The sequence below is a fragment of the Daphnia pulex genome, chromosome 7 (assembly GCF_021134715.1).
Source record: "Daphnia pulex isolate KAP4 chromosome 7, ASM2113471v1".
Classification (NCBI taxonomy): domain Eukaryota; kingdom Metazoa; phylum Arthropoda; class Branchiopoda; order Diplostraca; family Daphniidae; genus Daphnia; species Daphnia pulex.
Genome location: NC_060023.1, coordinates 1,356,665 through 1,374,997, shown reverse-complemented (window position 1 = coordinate 1,374,997; position 18,333 = coordinate 1,356,665). Strand labels below are relative to the sequence as shown.

At 40.4% G+C, this 18,333-nt stretch overlaps 3 protein-coding genes and 1 long non-coding RNA gene across 6 annotated transcripts; 2 read left to right on the top strand and 2 right to left on the bottom strand.

Moving 5' to 3' along the window:
* Positions 1-221: 221 nt before the first annotated feature.
* Positions 222-5,602, bottom strand: LOC124197130. The gene is made up of 11 exons (XR_006875995.1): positions 5,428-5,602; positions 5,106-5,354; positions 4,900-5,014; positions 4,510-4,596; positions 4,350-4,443; positions 2,423-3,925; positions 1,610-2,341; positions 1,445-1,519; positions 799-990; positions 604-714; positions 222-529 (listed from the first exon to the last, which is right to left on the bottom strand). It is a non-coding gene; the product is annotated as an uncharacterized LOC124197130 (long non-coding RNA).
* Positions 1,370-7,587, top strand: LOC124197111. Of its 2 annotated transcripts, none has more exons than XM_046592404.1 (5): positions 1,370-1,534; positions 5,952-6,404; positions 6,473-6,677; positions 6,733-6,984; positions 7,080-7,587. In XM_046592404.1, the coding sequence occupies exons 1-5, from the start codon at positions 1,427-1,429 to the stop codon at positions 7,550-7,552; spliced, it is 1,491 nt and encodes a 496-aa protein (XP_046448360.1). In that variant the 5' UTR covers positions 1,370-1,426; the 3' UTR covers positions 7,553-7,587. The 2 variants fall into 2 exon arrangements, with proteins under 2 accessions (XP_046448360.1, XP_046448358.1); XM_046592402.1 differs by lacking the exon at positions 1,370-1,534 and adding an exon at positions 5,689-5,887.
* Positions 7,588-10,915: 3,328 nt separating this feature from the next.
* LOC124197114 (galanin-like G-protein coupled receptor npr-9) lies at positions 10,916-17,682 on the bottom strand. Of its 2 annotated transcripts, none has more exons than XM_046592414.1 (6): positions 17,479-17,682; positions 12,070-12,589; positions 11,909-12,002; positions 11,443-11,843; positions 11,294-11,370; positions 10,916-11,163 (listed from the first exon to the last, which is right to left on the bottom strand). In XM_046592414.1, exons 2-6 carry the CDS (start codon positions 12,431-12,433, stop codon positions 11,020-11,022), a joined length of 1,080 nt encoding a protein of 359 aa, XP_046448370.1. In that variant the 5' UTR covers positions 12,434-12,589; positions 17,479-17,682; the 3' UTR covers positions 10,916-11,019. The 2 variants fall into 2 exon arrangements, with proteins under 2 accessions (XP_046448370.1, XP_046448369.1); XM_046592413.1 differs by having other exon boundaries at positions 11,294-11,382; positions 17,479-17,665.
* LOC124197116 (ventral anterior homeobox 1b-like) lies at positions 14,469-15,663 on the top strand. Its single transcript, XM_046592416.1, has 3 exons — positions 14,469-14,658; positions 14,793-14,980; positions 15,044-15,663. Exons 1-3 carry the CDS (start codon positions 14,541-14,543, stop codon positions 15,497-15,499), a joined length of 762 nt encoding a protein of 253 aa, XP_046448372.1. The 5' UTR covers positions 14,469-14,540; the 3' UTR covers positions 15,500-15,663.
* Positions 17,683-18,333: the final 651 nt, after the last annotated feature.

Genomic DNA, 18,333 nt, shown 5'->3' with positions numbered 1-18,333 from the left:
CCCATCGGTAATTAAAAATCGTATGATATAATGCTGATGACAGTCTCGAAGGAATTGAGCTTTCTTTAATTACGGGCGCCGATCGTGGGTTAAGACCGAACGTTACTTCAAAAATTGCCAAGTCGTCTAAAATAGCTAAAATAGCTATCAGTTCTAAATGATAACATTTCTAGATCACATCTGTTCCTCTACGTTACGTTCAATGAGTTGACAACTAAAGGTAAATTTGGGGAGAAAAGTTAAGACGTAGGAATAAAGAAGCGAAATCAATAGCTTATTTACGGCTTACCTTGCGATTTTAGAGCAGATGACTGACGTACTCCACAGTAAGGTCCCCCATACCGTATTATTCTGAAACTACGAATCGGGGTTGAGCGGGAACATCCGTCAAAGGCGCCAAAGTTCGGCCATGTCTGTAGCCGGATGTCTTTGACGGAGGCTTCCAAGTTCCGACATTGGCAAAACTGTTCCTTTTCTTGTAGTGTGAGAGTTCACAAGAAAATACTGGTTGTCGTTGCTCGTGTTGAATCTAAGAATTTTGAGACCAAAAAAGAAATTCGTGAGTTTAAGGCAGCATGAACAAACAAAAGAGTCGTTACTTACAAGTGTCTATTCAGGTATCAAGGGTAAATCCTTCCTAGCAGGCTTCCATTCCCCAAGCGAAAAGAAGTTCGAGTCAACCGTCGTCGTTATTTTTTTTTTCTGCATAAGAACCTAACCAAAAGTGGTTTTATTTTCAATTTTCAATAGGATATAGATCAGTAGCTATTTTCAGTTCAAGAGGTTTGAAAAGTTTACCATATATTCTCAACGTCGTTATACTTCTTCAATGTCAATTTGGATTTCGTTGGGTGAGTGCTGATAAGATGTCAATTGCACAGCACGGGTCTCACAAAAGTGTTAGGTTTTCTGAAACCGTCTAAACTCTGAAACTGACATCTGGACAACAGTAAGCCCTTCCTCTACCGGCGGTTGTAAAAATTTCATAATCTAAACAATCAACGAGAAAATTAATACAGGTTAAACCTAAATAGCTTTTCGCATTAGAAAACTCATAAAATTTAAAAAATCAGCGCTGTGTACTTTCTTGACTGCTTATCGATTTGACTCATGATTTACTTAAGCTTTCGATCGATAAAAGACTAAAAAAAATTCCCTTTCAATAACTCTTAAGCTCAACTTGACACGAAGCAAATAAAATAGGATAGAGTAAACTAAAGAAACTCATTATACAAAAATTCCCCTTGCTTACAATAGATTTTATCGTAAAAATCAATATGGAACGTCTAATCAAACAATTGCGCATCACGAGTACGTGCACGGCATGCTTTTCCCTATAAATAAGAAAGGTAACTCGTCCAGAGTGCACACTAATTCCTCCGTAAAATAGTACTTGCGAGTAAAATTACGACTTGAGACAAACAAAATGTCTCTCTCACGTTACCATTTGAGTTTTTTACTTTTCGTTTGCTCGACATGTTTGTCCGCAGGCTTCCCGGTCGAGGAACAACTGAACCAGCTGAGAGAGAATTATGTAAGAAATTTAATATTATAGTTATTACATTATTACTAAATAAGATATTTATCTCGTTAATTCTAATTATCTCACCTCTGATTTTGTGAAAGATGGAGCTCAAAAATAATTTAGAGTCAAAGGTGGTTCAACTGGAGGCCAAAGTCGTTCAACTGGAAGAAAAAGTCCAGCATCAAGAATCGCTCCTAATTGCTTTACAGAGTCAACAACCAATCAAAAGCAAATCTGTTTCTGCTACCACTCAACCTTCTGGGAAAATTTACGTCCTAAGGACCTGCAGAGAGACCCGAGCAGCCGATCCTTCTTTAGGTTCCGGAATGTACTGGATCGATCCGGACGGCCAAGGTGTAGGAGACGATTCTATTTACGTCTTTTGTAACATGGCCACAGGAACAACAGAGATTTTACACGACACCGAATCGAAGACCGACGTGGGAAATTGCGCTGATCCTGGTTGTTATACAAAAGCCATCAAGTACAACGCAACTATGAGACAGATTGTGGCATTAGCTGAGTTATCTAACGAATGTCATCAATCGATTAGAGTTAGTTCAGTTTCTAAATTTGAATAATTACATAATTCTTATTTAATTGTGATAAAAATGTGTTAGTACGATTGCATCAGCGCACCGTTGGAGATTAATGGCATCACATATTCCTGGTGGGACGATAGGAATGAAAATCCGCAATACTTTTGGTCAGGAAGTAACTCCAGCGTCCACGTCTGCCAGTGCGGATTGGATGGAAATTGTGTTGAATCACCTGCCGTGACGTGTAACTGCGATTCCAGTTTACCTACACTTTTATCTGATAGCGGTGAGTGTTAAATTAAACGGTGTTAATTATTTTTCGCTGTTATTTTAGTAATTTTATTATTAAATGTTTAACCTTGAAGGAGTCATCAGCGACAAGAATGTATTACCAATCACGCGCTTGAACTTCGGACGTACCATATTGGAGGGATCTTCCGGCCAATATACGCTGGGAAGGTTAGAATGTAGCGGACAGATGGCCGTCACCGGAATGGCCAAGTCCTGCGAAGATTTGTGGTGGATCGGACACACTTTAACTGGATTATATTCAGTCATGGGCACAGCTATGGTGGAAAATGTCTACTGTGACTTTACTAAACTTCCCAGCGAAGCAGGTGTGTACAGTAGTAACTCACTGTTCGATTGAACCAATTAATATTCTAATGAAACATCATCATAATAATTTCAACAATTCAATATACGAAGGTTTCGAAAAAAAGATGGGATTCGTTGACGTCCAAACAGTACCAACCTACTTCTTGGTTACGAAGAATGAAACATTCAATTCATTAAATATGTCGATCTCCTACACGACTGAGAAATTGAACATTGGAGGGGCCATGGATTTGTCATCGGGAAAATTTACTGCACCCCGAACGGGGACTTATTTCTTCTCCTTTACCGGAATGATTGGCTTCCCAACTTTATCTTCCTCTGTGTCTTATTTAGTAGTAGGCATTTTTTTGAACGGCGTCGAAATCGGAAATAGTTGGGATGATGAGGCCAACACAGTTGCTTCGCAAGAAGTTCCGGTAGTTGTACAATCTACGGTTAATTTGCAAGAGGGAGATCAGATCTGGTTGCAGATTACTGGGATTACAGCAGGAGTGGCCATGCATTCTGTGCGATCGTTTACCGGTTGGCTTCTACAAGAAAATCTTTCCCAATCGCTGTAGAAAGTCAGATTTAAAGTTAATGTGTTTCCTGATCTACACCCCCTATATTCAATCCAATAAAGTAATAATTCATTTACCCTCCGTTTCAAATTCTAGTGGATCCCTTGCAAAATAAACGATTATTATCATCGATCATTCAGTTTTTACGAAAAACATTTTCCCTACTCTTGTTATATCAGTCAGACTATAATAACTAATAATCATTTTGATAAACTGCATAACCCTTCAGTACAATATTTCTAAACACAGAACTCCGTATTAATGAGTGCTAGTAGCTTGCGTCAGCTGTGTCAATAGATAGGTAATAAATTTGTGTTGATGAAAGAAAAGGTGGAGGAGAAAGTGCCTCAGAAGCACTTCCGCTTTTAAGTTGTTACAAGTACAACTGGTCAAAGACAAAATAAAGGAGGGGAAAAGAAATAGGGAAGCGAAATCAATCGTTGAACTACTTACCGGAGACGAATTTGGAAAGTAAGAAATCTTGGAGTCGGCCATCATCGATGAAGTTAAAGGGGTTGGGCGGAGACATCCGTTAAAGGCGCCACAGTTCGGCCATGTCTGTAGCCGGATGTCTTTGACGGAGGCTTCCATGGTCCGACATTGGCAAAACTGGTTCTTTCCTCGTAGTGTGAGAGTTCATAAGAAGATACTGCTTGTCGTTGATCGTGTTGAATCTAAGAATTCTGACACCGAAAAGAAATTCGTGAGCGTATGACACAAACAAACAAAGGAGTCGTTACTGCATATGCGCATTCGTTACTACAGGAACGGTAAATGAGCTATCGTGAACGCAAACACTTTATTTAAATTCACATTTTCTCGTTTGAGGCGATCAATTGGAACATGTGTTAACGACAATGCTATGTGTTCGTGTTTACCCATTCAGGCGCAAATTGAGCTGCAGTAGCACGTCCAGCGGTTAGAATCCCACAACAATAACATCTATTTATAACGTGCCGACTGGCATGGCACGTGCTTTGAATCCCAGTTCAATGTACGACAGCATTTGCATGTCTATAAATATCGGAACAACACGCAACCGTTAATGAAAAAGGATTCCCGGTTAAAACGAAACGTTACACGGCGGTTGATGTTTGTTGTTTGTACCTGTCATCTGTCGGACACAATCGAAATTTCATCTTGGAGGTAGACCGGGACTGCATCATGAATGGACAACACGTCACGAAAGGACTGCCAACGTCTTAAACAAGATATCATTTATAATCTCGTTGTGATTATGTTAAGGATTTGGAATTGCACCTCTCACCGGAATCTTTAAGGAGGCATTTCTGTGCACTTGCGTCATCCCAATAACCTAATAAAGTATAGATCGTCCATAAGAGTCGCCCAGGAACTAAAACAAAAAATTAATAAAAAAAAAGCAAACAATAAAATTATCAATTTCTTGTTGATTTGGGTTTAAACAAAACAGGCAGTTGACTACATTTCTAAGAATGATGAGTCTCAGCAGGATTTCAATTATGTAAAACAATAGTCAAATTTACTAAATAATCAAAAAGATATTTGTTTTCATTCCTGCGATCAATCAATTTATACAATTTCAAACGCAGATTCCTTTGAGGATTATCTCAAAGTGAGTTTAATTGCGAGTGCTGAGATTACTGATAATAATGTGCCATGAGTACTTTTTATTTACCTTCCAAAGCTCCTAAACAGGTATCAAGGGCTATCCTTTCCCAGCAGGCTTCCATTTCCCAAGCGAAAAGAAGTCGTCAACCCTCGTTGTTATTTTCTTTTTTCTGCACAAGAACCTAACCAAAAGTGGTTTTATTTTCAATTTTCAATAGGATATAGATCAGTAGCTATTTTCAGTTCAACAGGTTTGAAAATTGAAAAGTTCACCATATATTCTCAACGTCGTAATACTTCTTCATTGTCAATTCGCCAATTTGGATTTCGTTTGTTGAGTGCTGATAAGATGTCAATTGCACAGCACAGGTCTGTAAAGGTGGAAGCAACAGATGGATTGGTGAATGGCAATGGAGTGTTAAGTTTTCTGAAAGTGACATTTGAAAAACAGTGAGCCCTCTACCAGCGATTGTAACATTTTAGTGATTCCAACAGCCGACAGAAAGTTAATCCCGGTTAATCCTAAATAGATTGATGCATTAGAACTTAAAATAAGGGGAAAATTGAGCGCTTTTTAGTTTTCTGATCGACTTACTTACAAAACGCGCGAAACAAAATCAAACTTTAGAACGTTTTATCCGATAAAGGGCATTGAATAAAACTCCCAGTCAATTGATCTTAAAGTCCAAGTATTAATAAACTAAACAATCAAAATGGGTTAGGTAAACAAAATGAACCAAACAAAATAATCAGATATTCCCCTTGTTTACTACAGATGTTATCATGAATATTTCACAAGACCATGGGGACGTAAAATCATGTGATTGCGCAAGGAAACATGCATTTTAAGCTGTTACATTCGTATAAATAAGACGGCGATCCGCCTAGAGCCACTATACCTGCATTAATTCCTGTAAAATCGCGACTTTCACGAGTCGAGAAAAATGTTTCGTTTCTCACGAATCCATTTGAGTTTTTTACTTTTCGTTTGCTCGACATGTTTGACAGCAGGCTTCTCTGTCGAGGAACAACTGCACCAGCTGCGAGAGAATTATGTAAGAAAAGAAAAGATTATTTTTCTCGTTAAATCAAATTATCTCACCTCTGATTTTTTGAAAGGTGGAACTCAAGAATAATTTAGGGTCAAAGGTGGTTCAACTGGAGGCCAAAGTCGTCCAACTGGAAGAAAAAGTCCAGCATCAAGAATCCCTTCTAATTGCTTTACAGAGTCAACAACCAATCAGCAGCAAATCTGTTTCTGCTATTGGTCAACCTTCTGGGAAAATTTACGTCCTCAGGACCTGCAGAGAGACCCGAGCAGCTGATCCTTCTTTAGGTTCCGGAATGTACTGGATCGATCCGGACGGCCAAGGTGTGGGCGACGATCCTATTTACGTCTATTGTAACATGGCCTCAGGATCAACAGAGATTTTACACGACACCGAATCGAAGACTGACGTGGGAAATTGCGCTGATCCTGGTTGTTATTCAAAAGCCATAAACTATAACGCAACTATGAGACAGATTATGGCATTAGCAGAGTTATCTAACGAATGCCATCAATCGATTAGAGTACGTCCAGCTTCTAAATTTGAATAATAGCACAATTTAGTAATTTAATTTTGATTAAAATTTGTTAGTATGATTGCATCAGCGCTCCGTTGGAGATTAATGGCATCACATATTCCTGGTGGAACGATAGGAATGGAAACCCACAATACTTTTGGTCAGGAAGTAACTCCAGCGTCCACACCTGCCAGTGCGGAATCGACCGAAATTGTGTCGAATCACCTGCCGTGAAGTGTAACTGCGATTCAGGTCTACCTACACTGTTAGCTGATAATGGTAAGTGTTATTTCTTTCCCGCTGTTATTTTAGTTAAAAACATATCACCTTGCAGGAGTTATCGCCGTCAAGAATTTGCTTCCAATCACTCGCTTGAACTTCGGTCGTACCATATTGGATGTCTCTTCCGGACAATACACGCTGGGAAGGTTAGAATGTAGCGGACACGTGGCCGTCACCGGAATGCCCAAGTCCTGCGAAGATTTGTGGTGGATTGGACACACTTTAACTGGATTATATTCAGTCATGGGAAGGGCTATGGTGGAAAATGTCTACTGTGACTTTACTAAACTTCCCAGCGATGCGGGTACGTACAACTGAATGTTGGGTTAACTGTAAATGAATAATTTAAAATATTTAATTGAACCATTGAATACTGATTAAACAATTTAATATACGTAGGTTTCGAAAAATGGATGGGATTCGCTGATGTCCAATCAGTACCAACCTATTTCTTGGTTACAAAAAACTCAGAAGAATTCAATTCAACAAACATTCCTATTCCTTTCTCGACAGCAAAACTGAACATTGGAGGGGCCATGGATTTGTCATCGGGAAAATTTACTGCGCCCCGAACGGGAACTTATTTCTTCTCCTTTACCGGAATGATTGGCTACCCAACTTTATCTTCTTCTGTGATGGTTTTAGGGATAGGAATTTATCTGAATGGCATTCCAATCGGATATAGTTGGAGTGATGAGGCGAACACAGTTGTTACGCAAGAAGTGCCGTTAGTTCTACAATCGACGGTAAATTTGCAAGCGGGAGATCAGGTCTGGTTGCAGATTGATCGTCTTTCAACCGGAGTGATCCTGTACCAAGTGCCAGCATTTAACGGCTGGCTTTTACAAGAAAATCTTTCCCAATCGTTGTAAAAAGTCCGTGAAAGTAAACTTTTTTTTTTGCCAATCACAGAAATTCTCTAATTCACGTGAGTTTCTTTTAGAGTTAAACCCAATAAATAATTGGTTATTTTACCTCTTTTTTAAACTTATGTTGAATAGTGAATAACTTGGTATTTATCGTCGCCCACTGGTATCGACCAAGTATCCCGAAAAACTTTTTCCCCACTCTTGTTATATAGCTCTCAGAGAACTATAATGCAAAAAATCATTTTGATAATCTGCATAGCCCAGAAAAAACAATATTTCTTTACATAGAACTCCGTTTAAGTGAGTCCTAGTAACATGCGTCAATAGATAGGTAATAAATTTGTGTTGTTGCAAGAAAAGGTGGAGGAGAAAGTGCCTCAGAACCACTTCCGCTTTTAAGTTGTTACAAGTACAACTGGTCAAAGACAAAAAAAGGAGGAAGAGAGAAATAGAGAATCGAAATCAATCGTTGAACTAATTACCGGAGATGCATGGAAAGTAAGAAATCTTGGAGTTAGCCATCGATGAAGGTAGACTTGATGTTTGGGTAGACGGCGGCTGTGCTGGTCACTCGTTCGCTGCGAGCACACCGACCCACGTACCCGCACACCGACGTCGTAAGAACCACCTGATCGGCAGATAGGATAGCCATGGAGACTATAGTTTGTTTGCTCCACCAACGCTTTCTCCAGTTTCTTGAGCACAATCATCTTGCTACTGGATCGAAAAAATAAACATTGTAATGTTCAATCAAAGAGTACCAAAGCTCATTTTTAAACTTAAATTACAATTGTTTTGTTACCTTAGATATTTTCACCTTTTCTTTATCATCGGGTAACAGTGTTTGAGCACTGATCAGATGTTTTATGTTGCTTTTGCTGGACTACCCTTGGTTATAGGACTGCAACCAAATGTGGAAGGTTGAGTTGCCAAAAACTCAAAAATTTGCCTACATTCATAAGTACAACACTCATCTGATTCCACAGTCAACCCAAACAGACAGTGTCTTTTTCACCACAGAAACTAAAAGTGTTGGTGGGAAATGTGATCAGCGACATGCGCAGCTCGATATAAACATTGTTTAAGACTTAAAGCAGCTTAAAGTTTAACACAATTGAACTGGAAGCCGCGAGCAAATGAAACGTTAAATGAAAAAGATAAATGAGTTGTTTCATGGGCTCGAACATCTCAGCCTCTCAGGTCTCACTCATTTCTTTGTTCGAAAATACCATCAGACACAAGTAAACATCGCCGTTTTCTTTTTATCAACTTCGATCGACATCGTATTTAAAAAACCACTGAACACATTTATAATAAAAACACTGCGAGGAAAGAAGAATTCAAGAGCGTGGTGTAACAACAGAGTGCAGACTAAACAAAAGTAATCCGGGCCGTAAACCCTCTTCTTTACTCTTTTGGGAATTCATCAATTCAATTTCTTTTTTTTTAACTCTTAAATCTTTATCTTTCCACTCGTTTTATATCAGTCAGAGTATGATAACTAAAAATCACTTTGATAAACTGAATAACCCAACAGAACAATATTTCCTAGTATAAAACTCCTTTTAAGATGAGTGCTTGTAGCCTGCGTCACCTGGGTCACCACAAGTCCACAAACCACATCGTCTAGTCTCTGCTATCCGATGTCGCTATAAAATGCAAAACCGAAAACATTCTCCTGCTTGAATACAAACATTTGCATACATTTCTCGGAAAGATTGAACTCAAATACAGAAGATGTAGAGCCCATCAACCCGATGAAAAAGGATTTTCCCCTTTCAAATTGATGGTGCAAAAGCAACTGGAAACGCTTTCTCTCGCCAATAAAAAGAATTGAAAAAAAAAAACCGTCCATGATAAAGTTTCCGAAAGTTTCCTGGATGACATAACAGCACTCCCGCCGACGTTTCCATCCGCTGGATCGTAACATACAATCCGGACGCGCTCAATGGAACACGCCAAGTCGCCAGCTCGTCCGTCTAAATCGCAACATGAACTGCAATAAATTGTTCCGCTTATAAATATTTTCACGATTTAAAATAGGAAAACAAAAAATGGCGACAAAATCGATACCGTTAAATAAACTGTCGAAATATTTTTGATGAAATAAGTAATTAATTTGCTATCTGGTTCGCTGTGAATGTGATAGAAAAAGATATGAATTCATTTCCTTCCATATATCCGACACGAGTCTATTCTTCCATTGTCCCGGGGGCCTTTCACTCCGATCTCGGCAGATTGCCAAAAGTGGCCAGACGACGAACATGACGACGTGATTTCCCCGAATACTTTTCTCCATCCGAATATGTCTGCTGCCGTCTATATAATATCCTCCGATCGATAAGAACGCATATAGCTCCGTACACATTCTACATGCCAAACAAAGTCGACGTGATTTATTTAAATCTGGGTATACTATACCAGCAAAATAAGTCTACCGATGCGTAAATATTCTCAACTTTTCATAACGAAAAAAGAAAGTGTTTGGGAATCCACGACACGTGCCCATCAGTTCAACGGAACTTGTTTTTATTATTTTTATTATTACGATCGTCGCGTGTCAAATCCGTTTTTTTTTTCTTCCTTTATGTCTTCCGGCATCCATCAAATAGTTAGGATGCAGTTGATCCGTTTGCCGTGACTTTTATTAGAGCCAGCGGCTGTTGTATACTGCGTGTGTGAAGGCAAATCCGCATTGATTAGTAGCGCTGCACTTATCGTGAATGTCACAAGTAACTGGCGTCTATACATCCACCCACACGAACGTTATGTAGCCTTTTAAGCTCATCACTTTTTTGAATTTCCCGCCGCAGTGTTGCAATAAAATCCACCTTGGCGAAAGTCCTTGGCGCTATTCTAATATCCTCGACGTCGATAAAGATGATTAACGTTTCAAGAAAAAATATTGTGCAATATGCGTTGTTGTGGCAGCATTGGGAAATTGTGATCTAATACGCTTCCAGCGTCGATGTAATATACGTGCAGCCAAGCCAACGGCAAGATTATTGACGCTAGGCCGATTATTCTAGTTGAATTGCGGTCGATTTTCTACGGGCCTTTGGATCTGAATCAACAGGGCGTGTACATAGTATAACCCACAGCTGAGTTGTTTTTCTGGAGTAACTGCGTCACACACAAGTCCGAAAATATGGTGGCCGGGCGCGTGTTCAGGTGAACAAACAACAAAAAAAAAACAGAAAAAATGTTAAAAGTTTACAACAATTCCAGCCTCAAATCGTATTGAAAAAGTTGGCAGTGTCGGAAGTTTATCTTAAAATCCAAGAGTATAGAAAAGTTCGTTCAGAGTTGTGTGCAGTCACCGTACAACTTTTAACAAGATGAAAAATCCAAGTGAACTTTATTTGTCATGTACAAGTTGTAGCAAAATGTATTTGAGATTGAATCAGTTTCATGTCAAAAGTATCTGGATATTATTTACAACAAATAATTTAGCTGCGCAATGTAATTTATCAAAAGTAGTTGACGTCGTCCAGCCTGGCCGAGTTGGGCCGCAGCATTTTACGGACGGCGGAAGCGAATTCCCGGCTGCGGATCATGTAGATGAGCGGCCCGTAAACTGCGTGGATCAGGGCCGATTGTCTGACGTACGGAGCCTTTAGACGACAGATGGGGATAAAAGAAATAAATGAATAATGAATAGCTCGGATCGAACTTCCATCCGGATGAATATTTAAAATTCCGCCGTTTCTCTATTCCGGCCGAACGGAGTTATGACGTACATACCATGTAGGCCAATCCGGCGCATTCTCCGCCCACTTGTTGACAGATGGAAAGAGCGAAGCAGACGATAAACATGGGCGCTGCAATCAACGCTGGATTTAAATGATAAATTCTGGCATCCGCATTTTAAATTAATGAAATGAAAATGATACCGGTGATGATGCACAATGTAGAGACTCCGACGAGAAGAGTCAAACTGGCCTCCAGTTCCAGTTTGCTGACGGTTTTATTCCGGCGGTGGACGAAGAACGGGGCGTTCTTGTTGGTGTTGGCCACCGCCGACAAGGAGCTGGAAGATTCTTCCGCCGTGGCGGAAGCCGGACGCAGCGACTCTTCTCCATTGTTTGCGGGCGTGATGACCATCTGCTGGAGTGGAATGGGCAGCGGACGGACTTCCGCCTGTCTCAGGTATCGTCGAGTGACCAGGTAGACTTTCACCTGGGCGGTGATGCACAGCGTCACCAGGATCGACCGCACAAACATGGTCCACTTGCCCATCATCAAATTGAATCCGCACCGCAGTGGAATCCAGTTGAAGATGAACGGCATCGATCTGGAAATTTTTAAAAAATTCTCTAATTAATTGAATTAAATCGAATAAATTGATTGGATAATTACAGGAGAAAGAAGACGGCCAGGAAAATTCCAATTTGAACGAAAACGACCAGCCGGACGGTGACGTGCTCCCGGTGATACAGCGGGTACGTAATAGCTTCCGGAATTGTTACATAAAATTTTTATTACAAATTCCAATTAAATTTAAAAACGAAATCACTTACCAACGTAACGATCTAAGATGGCCAGGAGCATGATGAAGAGTAGAATAGTGTAGGGTTTGCCCGTCATGAAGGAGAAGAGCAGACAGGTGAAATGGGCCGGATCGTCGACGTGAACGACCAAAAGTTTGAGAACGGCCATGAAAATGGTCAACAAATTGAGGACGATGATGCCCAGCCAGAAAGTGTTGCGCGGATTGTGGAGGCGGCGGTTGCGGGCGATCACGACGCCAATCAACAGGTTAATAGGAATGCCCTGGGAGAGGCAAATCAAATGAACGATCGTCTCCACCCGGCTGAGCGTCACTGGAGTCACAGTAGGATCGAACTGGGCAGAATAATTGGAACAGTTGGCGATGCTATCCATTTCTCATGATTTCTTCAAATGATTTGAATGCGGAATAAAATCGGAAGCACTCGACTGGGCAAGTTCTCCATGGCGTCGCGGCAAACGCGGTACTGAACCTCAACTGGGCTCCCGTCCGGTTGGATATAAGTCCGGATGGGATGCGCACCGATCCGACTGCGCAATTTCAAAAAATAAATGATTCAACCGGCCGCCAGCTGTTTGTAATAACGTTTGTTTAAGTGGCGTCGTTATACATGTAGTGTAGACGGACGGGAAAATTTGTGTGTTGAACGACACGGGGACAAATAGACTGGGCACAAGTTGTTGCATAAGTAAACAAAGCGAGCTGCCCGGCCCCCACGTCGCCATAATAAAAGACCCACAAGTGCGGGTGAGTCAACAGATGGCGCTGGCAGGTTTGAACGCAACTCACGCAATGTCGCTGTTGGTTCAATAATGAATGGACGGTCGTCGTGTGAGTAGTAACAACACGTGTTAATGTCTGCGAGGGTAGTGTAAAACAACCGCAGGCGTTGATTCGAATTTGGTTTTGAATTTGGCGGGTTATTGCGAATTTCATTTAAAAAATCAGGCGGATGCATCCAGCTTCCGGCAAAAAAAATTCCGCATAAATGTCGTCTGGGGTTTTAGATGCGCTGGACATTTTGCCCCGCGGGAGGGAATCTGACACAAAATCTGCCATCAACTTTGACGGACATAAGAAGAGGATCATAAAGACTTTGACGTATACTGTGTACTGTAACCCCCTTTTAATAACTCTCCGGCTGCTTTCAATCCTCTTATAACACTCGATCGCCCACCCATTTCAATCTCTCCCACATGTCGAAAAAAAAGAAGAAACAGTCAAGACTTGTACAGACAACGGACGATTTATCTTGCCATTTCATCCCCCCCCCCTTCTTGTCTATTCTTGGAAAAACAAATCAGTTCAAAGTGGAGGAAGAAAAGATTGGTATATCTGTGGGTGTGGTTCAAGTGGAAGCACGCGCTCAGAAAACATCATTCCGGAAATAATTGAAAAAATAAAACGCGGGAAATTCAAAACGCACTCGGACATGATTGAGAAAATGACGACACATTATGTTTGGGCAGCAGTACAATGAGACCTCGTTATATCAAACTAAAATAGCCTTCAAGTTTCGACAAATTGACTATTTTTAATAGCATCAATTAGGTTTTGAAATTGTCTGTTAGAGTCGTTTATTAAAAAGAAGGTTTAATAATAAGCCTATTTAACTGAATTGTGTGTATCTATTTGAATAGACTACGACACAAGCTTTGTAGTTGTATACAACTGTGGCCAGCACAAAAAGCTTTGATCCACTCGGTTGCTTTCATGACATTCAGACTAAGTGGCAGTTTCAGCTCCCAAAATTGGCCCTGTCTAAAAACCGTTTTCCCCCTTGTAATAATAGGAAGGGGAAATCAACCACAGCAGATTCTTTTATAATAAAAGAAAAATTGTTTCCAAAAAAAATCGCGGTGGATAGAAAAAAAAAAAAAAACGGCACACGGTCCGTCTCGGATATCCGAACTGTGGGGCCGAGACCGGCAAACTTTGGTGTCCAATTGCTTGGCCCAGCCAGAACAACCGCAACTTTTACGATTGATTATTCCTCCCCCTTTTTATTCCTGTTCCTTATATAGATGCGAATTCAATACTTGTGCGCAATCTCTATATATTCCCCCTATAGACATTCTCCATTCAGAATGTGTCAAATGCGATTACCATTATTATCCAATACACACAAAAACATGCAGACTTATTATTATTATTATTGTTGTATGACGTAAAAAGATGATGGATTCTTTCCCCCCCTATTATATTCCGGGGCTAGCTGCAGCCATCCGATCCATTTGTTAGTTTATTATTAGCATTCTTCTTCTTCTTTTTAACAAATAAAAATTGTGTTGGGTAATATTCCCTTTTGTCATTATTTGTTATTATTCTATCCCCCCCCACTACACAATCTGTATACGCGTCTATCTCCCGTTGATTTCGTTTTGATTTGATTCAGTCTGCCATCGGCTACCGATCGATACTCTAGTGAAAAATATTCCATCCGTGATTTTCTCTCTCTCTCAATTCCGGAATTATTATTTGATGGATACTTACGGATGCGCTAAGAACGTGATGGAGAGCCGCCATCATCATCGACATCAGCATCAGCGACGTCAAGACGCCAAATTGCCAGATTACGTTCAGACAGTCGTCGTTAAAGGTTAGAGTAAATGGCTGGTGGTTAACGAGCTGCGCTTGTTAGACTGTCAGATTGTTTGACGGATGAGATTCATTTCAATGTCGAACTTTGTTCATTTTTGAAAATTCAATGTCGTTGAACTTGTGGGTGATTAGACTCGAAAGGATTGGAGAAAATTCTGTTGTTGCCCAAAGCGCTGGATTTGGATCGTCCCAAACGCAGCCGGACGGCCTTCGCCAAATGGCAGCTGGATGCCCTAGAAACGACTTTCTGCTCTCATCCGTACCTGGTGGGCGAACAAAGGACTTTGCTGGCCAGACGTCTAGGCCTCTCTGAAACCCAAGTAAATTCCCCCCATGGCAGTCACTTCATTTTCAAAATTTAATTGTCTTAAATGATTAATCAGATCAAAGTCTGGTACCAAAATCGGCGGACTAAACAGCGGAAAGAAGGTCATCCGGCCGGAAGTGAAGATCAGCCACCGCAGCAGATCAGAGGAGAAATGTTATTAAGCGACGACCAGTTGCGTCATCAGTCGTCGTCGGTATTAGCCCCGCCGGAATCGAGCGGATCACCTCCCGAGATGAAATGGCCTCAACAACTTCAACAACAACAACAACAACAACAACAACATCAGGCGATGAGTGCGGATTTTTTCGGCCAGGCTTTCCAGCATTATCATCCGGCCATGTACCATCAGCTGATTCAATCTTATTCATCTCATCATCACGCCATCGCTTCCGGCGCCGGAAGCGTCGCGAATGCTGCCGGAGGAGGTCATTCCAATAGCGCAAATTCCGCCGCTTCCGCCGGAGTGTCATCCGCCGACCGGAGCCATCACCAAATACATCGAGTCTACTAACTTAAGAAATAATAAAAACTTAAAAATTTCCTTTTTATCCAATTTGTACTAACACGGGTAGCGCATAATAATTAATCCAAATCAAAACTTATGTTTAAATCCTTTCTACAAAGTTAGTCGGTTTTTGGAAAAAGTGATTTTGATTGATTGAAACTCTCGTCTTTAACGGCTTGTTTAATTAAACACGGGAGTAGCGGTGCCTAACACACAATGACCCCGGGGCTAAATACAATTTAAGATCCCCATTATTTATCCGAACAAAAAACAACATTTCAATAGGGATTCATTGTGCTGTTATGTTTAGGTTAAAATTTTATGTCCCGCCATCACTTGGAAAGATTCAGTGAAGCGTAATCCAGTTAACCAGCTACTACTACTACCTTAGGAATTAACCTTGAAATTTGATAGCTAACCAAGGTCGATCAATCTCTCGCTTGATTAAATCTTTTGATTCGATCGGCGAATAAGACATTTCCCGTTTTGATGGATAATAGTTGAGGGGGGGGGGGGGGAACTGTTGACAATATAAGCCTCGAGGTGAATATACGGCGATTGAAATTTATTCAAGCGGAATAAATATAGCCGTTAATAAAGGTTTGGCATGTTTAGACTTGCTGATTGCCCTTTGGAATATATTTGATGGGGGAGTTCACCGAGTTCATTTCCATTTTTCTTAACATATTTTTAATGAAAGAATGGGTGAATCTAATGAGCCCCGGGCTTTAATAAACAAACGAGTATAGCCTCTTGCATATCTATAGAGTCTAATCAAATTGCATAATCACCAATACTGGGTTTTCATAAGTTTGGGAGGCATAAATTGATGGGCCGTGAACAAATCAATTCAAACTAAATAAAAAATAAAATTCAAAATTCCCGGGGTCATACTAAGAGTTATGCATATCATTCCATCCAACTGACGTATTACAGCCAGCGTCAAAGGTGGACAATCTTTCAACAATCACATCGTGATGATACATCACCACTGACTGTAATCATCTCAGTTAGATCCTCCACCTTAAAAGGGCGACTATTATTCCACTCACAAAAAAACATACCAACCAGCCAGCACAATAACAAATATAATAAAGCTGATGACTACAGTCTGGGGTTCCTTTTCCCATTCAAAAATATTTCAAGTTTAGAAAAAATAGGAAAATACCATCTATGTGTAAAATAGACGAGGCTGTGCGTTTGTCCATCGATCAAACGGCCTATAGAATCTAGCCGAGGCCTATCCAACAACAAAGCGAAAGTGTACATATAAAAGGTCCGGTACACAGACTTCACCCCGGAATCATAGAAAGTCCTGATGCGTTTCAAACCCTTTTTTTTTTTACAAATTACTATTCCTTTTGGGTTGGCGACTGTCGGCTGTATTATATGGTCCCGGCTGATTGATGACCCTCCCCTGTCTGCACACGTAAGAAGAGGGACGCTGTAGCCGCCAGCGATGCTCACGAACTTTGTACAAAAATTTGTTTTAAAAATAAAATAAAAACTCGACACTTTTTGACTTTTTGACGTTTTTGGACTTTGTGTCAAAATTATCGCGTTTATAACCCTTAAAGTCAAGGTGAGAGAAGAAACTCGCAAATTCACCTTTTCGGCTGTTGCCAAGTGAGAAATTCGACAAAGGGAAAAATCAAATGTCATCCCGTCCGCCATAAGTGTGTTGGCTATTTTACGCAATATAACGAGGAGGTGCCGCTGTGGCGGCAGGTCATAAAAATTTATAGTTGCAATTTGTTTCAAGTGTTTAAAGTTGAAATATTTTGAAATTTGATTGTTTACACCCACAGACAAAGTAGTGAGGTACAAAAACAAGCCTGATCTGTAGTATGTTTACAAACGAGTTATTTAACGAACCCTAACTGAGTTAACACAAACGGCAAAGGGAAATAGTTCAGTCAACAGCCTAACTCAGGAATAATATAATAAATAAGGCCAAATAAATAGTCAAACAAATTGGGTCCTACCTTTAAGGCAGGGAAATAAGGCCGGGCCAAGTGCTCCATCCATAAATTGAATCCACCAGGCGGAATAGGAAAAAGGGTGTCCTCGGTGAATACACCCACACACACACATATGGGTGGGTACACTAGGACATGTAAATAACAGGGGAAGAAGAGTTACGTAACCCGGCCGGCATCGGTAGTTTCTCTAATCCAAATGGAATGTTGTTTATCTAAATCAAAATTAAAAAAGAGGATTACGAAAAATTTGCAGAAATTTTCTGAAACGAGTAACAGTAAAAGTTGGAAATAATAAGACAGCAAACCTCTTAATTGTGAATTAACAGGAGAATTTCAAGTTTCAATCTCATTTTCCTGTGTGAGCAAATGACGAAGTTTACCACTATACCGAGCGTCGACGTAACATCAATTCCTAATGCGCATCAGTCAATAATTAATTCAGGGTCTGTGTTGAGTTGATGTTAAGTTATTCCGTTTCTATCCTACATCAACCATATACAACGTAGTTGTACAATCAATATACAATGTACAGTCCATAGTGAAATGTCTGATGTTGAGTTAGAATGCTTTGCTGTTAAAGAAAAAAGTGTCCATTGACCGGAAGAAAACGAGACTATATCCTTTGAAGACGAGAACTATAGAGAGCAGCGCTGTGCTGTTGAGTCGCAGGTCCAACATACAAAAGCGACATGACTGTGCGTTTCCCTACAAAATAACTGTGGAATTACATATCTCTGAACATGCATGTTATTCCCGAATATTACCATTTCCCTGACCAGCATCAACCAACGAGCTAAACCTTATCAATTCTTTATTCATAATTCACCAGGAAATCAACAAAGGAGTGAAAAGCCGTGA